General features: G+C 60.6%; 1 protein-coding gene across 2 annotated transcripts; it reads right to left on the bottom strand.

Moving 5' to 3' along the window:
- Window positions 1-720: 720 nt before the first annotated feature.
- PTGER3 (prostaglandin E receptor 3) lies at window positions 721-6,479 on the bottom strand. Of its 2 annotated transcripts, none has more exons than XM_063406846.1 (2): window positions 5,414-6,479; window positions 721-1,056 (listed from the first exon to the last, which is right to left on the bottom strand). In XM_063406846.1, exons 1-2 carry the CDS (start codon window positions 6,345-6,347, stop codon window positions 722-724), a joined length of 1,269 nt encoding a protein of 422 aa, XP_063262916.1. In that variant the 5' UTR covers window positions 6,348-6,479; the 3' UTR covers window position 721. The 2 variants fall into 2 exon arrangements, with proteins under 2 accessions (XP_063262916.1, XP_063262917.1); XM_063406847.1 differs by having other exon boundaries at window positions 5,535-6,476.
- Window positions 6,480-6,722: the final 243 nt, after the last annotated feature.

Below are 6,722 nucleotides of genomic sequence, written 5' to 3'. Positions count from 1 at the left end.
TTTTTCTCCCTTTTTCCTCTTGCCCCTCCAGAAAAACGGAGGAAGGACTCTCTGAAGGAGACAATGTTAGTACTGAACACTCTCAGGAGTGAGTCCCTTCAGCAATTCCATCTGTAGAATCTGCTGGCTGCCAGGAAAACAACTTTTTTCCACCTTAAAGCACGAGAAGCCCCCTCAGACATTTTAGGCCCAGAAGACCTGTGCACCTCAGCCACGAGTGACCATGGAATGTCCCCATCCTGTTGTGTATCTCAGCCACGAGTGACAGTGACCATGGAACGTCCTCATCCTGCCCTGCAGTGACCATGGAATGTCCCCATCCTGCCCTGCAGTGACCACGGAACGTCCCCACCCCGCTGTGCAGCTCAGCCCACAGTGACCATGGCGAGTCCCCTCCTGCTGTATCCCAGCACTCCTGGCACACTGCAGGAGGAATTTGTCACTCTGGGTCCAGCGGTGACACCGGGAGGGGACACGGAGCAGACTCCCAGGAGGGTTTCCAGCTCCCAGAACTGTGGGATGTCCCCTCAGGATGCCGAGGGAATGTTCCCTCAGGCAATGTCCCCGCAGGCCACTGTAGGAATGTCCCTTGGGCCACTGTGGATGTCCCATCAGGTCACCGTGGATGTCCCCCAGGCAATGATGATGTCCCCCAGGTCACCATGGCTGTCCCTCAGGTCACCGTGGCTGTCCCCCAGGTCACCGTGGATGTCCCCTCAGGTCACCGTGGATGTCCCTCAGGCAATGATGTCCCCCAGGTCACCGTGGCTGTCCCCCCGGTCCCCGCGGGTGCCCCTGGGGCGCGGTGCGGCGGATCTCCTCGGACAGGGTGATGGACCTGTCCCTGCACTCGGCGTTGGAGCAGCTGGAGACGGCGCCGGCGGCCTGGCGGCAGCGGCGCAGCAGGATCCTGCGCAGCAGCAGGTACACCCAGGGGTCCAGGATCTGGTTGAGCGAGGCCAGGCGCACGGCGCTCAGCGGCAGCGTGCACTCGCGCCGCGGCTCCGCGCCCCGGCACGGCCCGGCGCGCTCCGACACCCTCCGCAGCATGGTCACCTGTGTGGGGAAGGACACGGGGCACGGGCTGTGTCACTGCAGCTGTGCCACTGCCACCAATGCCCAGGGACCCCTGCCAGTGTCACCACAGCTGTGCCCAGGGACCCCCGCCAGTGCCACCACAGCTGTGCCCAGAGACCCCAGCCCGTGTCACCACAGCTGTGCCCAGGGACCCCTGCCCGTGTCACCACAGCTGTGCCCAGGGACCCCTGCCAGTGTCACCACAGCTGTGCCCAGGGACCCCTGCCCGTGTCACCACAGCTGTGCCCAGAGACCCCTGGAAGTGCCCCAGGCGGGGCTTGGAGCAGCCCGGGATGGGGAATGCTGTCCCTGCCCATGGAACTGGACGGGCTTTGAGGTCCCTCCCAACCCCAGCCAGTCTGGGATTCTGCGGGAGGGCTCCTGAACCCCTCATTTTCCTGAGCAGATCCTTTTCTTTTGCTCGCAAATCTTCCCTGGGCACGACTGGGAGTTCCCACCTGTCCGAGTGTGCTGCCTGGAATCCCTGAGGAACTGGGGCTGCTCCCAGTGCCAGGAGATGGACACACACCCAGCACTGCCCATGGAACTGGGGCTCTCCCAGTGCCAGGACTGGATGCACACCCAGCACTGCCCATGGAACTGGGGCTCTCCCAGTGCCAGGAGATGGACACACACCCAGCACTGCCCATGGAACTGGGGCTGCTCCCAGTGCCAGGAGATGGACACACACCCAGCACTGCCCATGGAACTGGGGCTCTCCCAGTGCCAGGACTGGACGCACACCCAGCACTGCCCATGGAACTGGGGCTCTCCCAGTGCCAGGACTGGACGCACACCCAGCACTGCCCATGGAACTGGGGCTCTCCCAGTGCCAGGAGATGGACACACACCCAGCACTGCCCTGAGGAACTGGGGCTCTCCCAGTGCCAGGACTGGACACACACCCAGCACTGCCCATGGAACTGGGGCTCTCCCAGTGCCAGGACTGGACACACACCCAGCACTGCCCATGGAACTGGGGCTCTCCCAGTGCCAGGACTGGACGCACACCCAGCACACCCAGCACTGCCCTGAGGCCCCTCCAGCTCTGTCCCAGCACAGCTCAGCACTTCCAGCACTTCCAGCACTTCCAGCCCGGGATAAACCAGCAGCCAGTCCCAAAACTGCCGGGAAGGGCCCGAGGGAGCAGAGCCGCAGGGAATCACTGCCAGTGCTGGCCCAGCCCTGGCTCCAGCCTTTGGGAAGAGCCAGGCCAACCTGCAATCCCACGGGAAGCTCCTCAGAGCTGTGTCACCACAGAGGTCACAGCGGGGCCGCCGCTGTCCCCACGGGCTGGGACAGTCGGAGCCACGCTGACCTGGAGCAGGCTCCAGGGAGGATTTTTCCGTTCAGAGGGATATTCTGGGGGCCAGATCAATAACCATGTGCTGACCTTGGACAGCCTGGGCTGGCTCTGGAGGGCAGGGCAGCGTGGACAGCACGGCAGAACTGTTTTTGTTTCTTTAAACAGAAGCAGCTGAGGATTCTACCCACGACATTGCATTGACATCAGTGGCCACGGACAGAGCCTTGTGAAAACACGGATATAGAGCTCTGTGAAAACATGGATACACACCCAGGGCACACCAGGAGCCACTGGGACACCAGACCCACACTGCCACACCACAGCCCTGGCTCTTCACTCCCTGTCCCTGTCCCATCCCTGTCACTGTCCCGACTCTGCCATCTCTTTTTTAGATGGGGCTCCAAAACCACCAGGCTAATAAAATACATTCCCCAAGCACACAATTGCTGCTCTTTTCTGGTTTTATTACGTAATATCCCATTATTGGAGCAGTTGTTGGGCCAACAGCTGCTCTACTGGAAATTTTGTTTGTTTGATATCATTAGAGGTTGTTTATCATGGTCTGTATTGGTCTTGTAAATGGATTAAAAGGCTGCACAAGGCAGAGGAACAACATCAGGTGGAATAAAGTCAACATAATTTATGCCATTAAAAATCTGGCTCAAAATGCATGTAGAAATATGGCTGATGATTGGATTTATTCAACAAGGGCAGCTAAAACTTTACTGTTACCACGAATGTGGTTTTATACGTCTTTAACTTCTGTCTGCCAGGAGGGATAAAGAGCAGAAGTATTTTAACAGGAAAAGCAGCAGAATTCCTGAGCATTTTGACTTTAAATAACTTTGAAACAAGTCTGGGAAGGAATAATTTTGTAGCCCGGAACTCCCAGATTATTAAGGTGAGAACTGCAGTCCGTGCTGCGGCGGGGTTTGGTGTTTCTGTGCAAGCAAGGACAGCTGCCTCCATTTCACCTCAGGGTCATTCATCATCTGCCACCCAGCCCAGGGGTTACCCCACAGTCCAGACTGGTTTGGGAGGGACCTCAAATCCCCTCCAGTGCCACCCCTGCCATGGCAGGGACACCTCCCACTGTCCCAGGCTGCTCCAGCCCCAGTGTCCAGCCTGGCCTTGGGCACTGCCAGGGATCCAGGGGCAGCCACAGCTGCTCTGGGCACCCTGTGCCAGGGCTGCCCACCCTGCCAGGGAACAATTCCTGCTCCAGATCCCATCCCTCCCTGCCCTCTGGGAAGCCATTCCCTGTGTCCTGTCGGTACATGCTCCAAAATAAACCGAAATAAATCACAGGTCAGTGTGAGCTGGAAAGCAGCAATGCCCCACTGCAGCGGGGCTCTCCCAGGTGCTCCCTGCTGGGTCCAACAAGCTCCCGTGTGCTCGGGAAAGGAAACAATTCCTGCACTGCCTGCTCTCCTCCTGCTTCCCAAGCCAGCACAGAGCCAGACGTGCAGGACTCTCCAAGGAGCCCTCCAGAGCACAGCCACGATTGCAGAGCTTTCCCTCCGCTGCTAAATCACATTTGATTTTGTCGTTTGCATCAACAGATCAGCTCTAAAAATACCGTGTGTGGCGAGGGTGTTGTTTACCTCACAGCAGCAGCTGCCAGGATCCATTAGTTCTCAGTTACAAAACTCAGATGTCTTTGAAAAAAACACAGAAACAAAAAAACCTCCCCTGTAAAGCCCTGGATTTCTATTTCAGCTCTGATTCTTACAACTGCTGAGTGCTGCAGCTACAGGTTAAAGGACTGCTACGAGCTGGCTTTCACTGAAAAGGCATTTGCGTTCTCCGTGGTCACTTCTCCAAAAACACGGTCTCGAATTCCTGACCTGCTCTTCAGAGCTGTACAGAACCAGTTGGGTGTATGTATGAAAATTGAGGTTTATGTATAAAAATGGAGGGGTCATTATTTATAAAAACACGCCTGCAGCCTCGAGTCTGGATTTTGAGAACCCCACAGAGGAAGCTCCACACTTCCAAGTGCTGCTGCTGCCCAGGGAAGGGAAGCGCTGATGAATTCCCTTGTGCCTGTGGGTTGACTTCTGCCTCTGAAACCACAGAAATGCCCAGGGCACCAAACCACAGCAGGAATCACTGCCTCCTCAGTGATTTATGTGAGGACCTGGGAATGAGGGAGGAGGGAATGCTTTCTTCATCTCAGGGATCTCCTCACGCTGCAAGGCTGGTGAAACCTCGGACAAGAAGAAAAATCCTCCTCCAGCCAGAAAAACCTTTCACATAACCTCAACATTTCCTCAACCAGCTTCAGCACATCCTGCCCAGAGACCCCAAGTACAAATTTTCCAAGAATCCTACTACTCCTGGACAGAACAACCCAGCCTTTTGGGACAGGATTCCAGAGCCCTGGGTGTGCCCTGATCCCACAGGGTAAAGACGTGGATTCTGTCTCCCCTACTCCCACATCACGAGGAGGGGTTCTTAAGGAAGGAATATAAAAGAGTGGAAAGCAATGCAAAGATCCTTGAGAACCGGCCTGGACAAGCCTGGAAGGCTGCTGTAAATCAAGCACAGCGGCTGCCAGCCACAAGGCACTCACAGTCACGGGTTCTGCGTTTTCTCACAAAACATTAAAGGAGTTTTGCTGCAAGGTGGGAGCAAATAAAAACCCTGAAATCCCATCCGGCTGCAGCGTCGTGCTCCCAGAGCCGCTCCTCACATCCCACTTTTCTCCTCGGCACAAGAACCTTCTCCTCCTCCTTTTAACTCGGTTCCAGCAGCTGATTTCCCTGCACTCGGCTCTCCTCTGGGACCTCTCCCAGCTCCTCTCCTACAACCTCTCCACCCTTGGCACCCCTGTCCCTGCTGTCCTCCCTAGGGGCATCCATGGATGTCCAAACCCCAATGTCCAGCCTGTCCTTGGGCACTGCCAGGGATCCAGAGACACCCACAGCTGCTCTGGGCACCCTGTGCCAGGGCTCCCCACCCTCCCAGGGAACAATTCCTGCCCCAGATCCCATCTTCTCCTCCGGGAAGCCATTCCCTGTGTCCTACCCGTTCGTGCTCCAAAATAAACCCAAATAACCGCACACACAGCAGCTGGGTGTGGAGCAGGTCCCCGGCGCGGGTCCCCCCTCCCAGGGGCGGCGAGCGGAGGCTCCCGGGGCGCACGTACCAGCAGCGGCGCCCAGCAGGCGGACAGCACGCACATGATGCCCAGCAGCTGCAGCAGCGTCTCGGTGGCGATGCGGCCCCAGCGCGGCCCGGGCCGCGCCCCGCCGGCCTTGGCGCGGCAGCGCGACACCAGCGCCTCGATGGTGGCCAGGTTGCAGGCGCCGGTGACCACGAGCGACAGCAGCCCCAGCGCGGCGAAGGCGGCGGCGAAGGCGCTGCCGCCGGCCGTGCTGATGAAGCACCAGGTGCCGGGCCACTGCAGCGCGTAGCGGCCCAGCCCGGCCAGCGGCAGCAGCGCCACGGCCACGCCGGCGGCCCAGATGGCGGCCAGGCCGCGCTCGGTGGCCCGCGGGCTCATGTGGCTCGCGTACCAGTGCGGGGCGCGGATGGCCAGCGCCCGCTCCACCGCCATGGCGCTGGCGATCAGCAGCGGGCACAGCCCGAACACCGTCATGCTGAAGCCGAAGAAGTCGCAGAGGCGGCCCGAGGGGTCCATGGCGGCCCAGGGCCGGCCGGACAGGTAGACGGAGATGACGATGGGGCTGGTGAGCAGCTGGCCCAGCATGTCGGTGAGCGCCAGGGAGCCGATGCACAGCAGGAACGAGCGCTTCCTGCGGCTGCCCTTGGCGCGGTAGCTGCGGGACACGAGCAGCATGGCCAGGGCATTGCCCACGATGCCCGTCAGCATCATGGTCAGCGGGATGGCCACGGACACGGCGCTGCCGCGCTCGGCCGCCCGGCCCGTGCCGTTCCCCGGCGGGCCCGGCCCGCCGGCCGCGCTGGCGTTGGGCGGGCGCTGCTGCCAGGGGCTCATGGCGGAGCCGGGAGAGCCCGCATGGAGCGGGCACCGAGCGGGCACCGAGCGGCACTGACGGCACAGCGAGCGCACAGCGAGCGCACCCAGAGCCGGCTCGGGGCCGGCAGCGCCCCGGCAGCGCCGCGCGGCCGCTTTATGTGAGGGACGGGCAGGACCCGCCCCGGGGCGGGAGCGAGAGCAGAGCCCGAGGGGACGGAGCGGCCCCGCGAACCGGGCCGGGAGCGGCACCGGGAACCGGGCTGAGAGCGGCACCGGGAACCGGGCCGGGAGCGGCACCGCGAACCGGGCCGGGCACGGAACGGGGCCCGTCAGCGGCTGAGGGAGCTGGGGAGGGTCTGGAGACCCAGGAGGGGCTGAGGGAGCTGGGAAGGG

The sequence above is a fragment of the Prinia subflava genome, chromosome 10, assembly GCF_021018805.1.
Source record: "Prinia subflava isolate CZ2003 ecotype Zambia chromosome 10, Cam_Psub_1.2, whole genome shotgun sequence".
Lineage (NCBI taxonomy): Eukaryota > Metazoa > Chordata > Aves > Passeriformes > Cisticolidae > Prinia > Prinia subflava.
Note: the sequence above shows the minus strand (reverse complement) of the source record. Positions and strands in the feature narration are given on the sequence as shown.

Bases quoted from the DNA above. Each gene is read 5' to 3' on its own strand.
- PTGER3 (XM_063406846.1), bottom strand. From the start codon at position 6,347: ATGAGCCCCTGGCAGCAGCGCCCGCCCAACGCCAGCGCGGCCGGCGGG. The intron at 1,057-5,413 runs GTAGGACACAGG...TTCCCCACACAG, and splicing joins TTATTTTGGAGCACGAACGG to GTGACCATGCTGCGGAGGGT.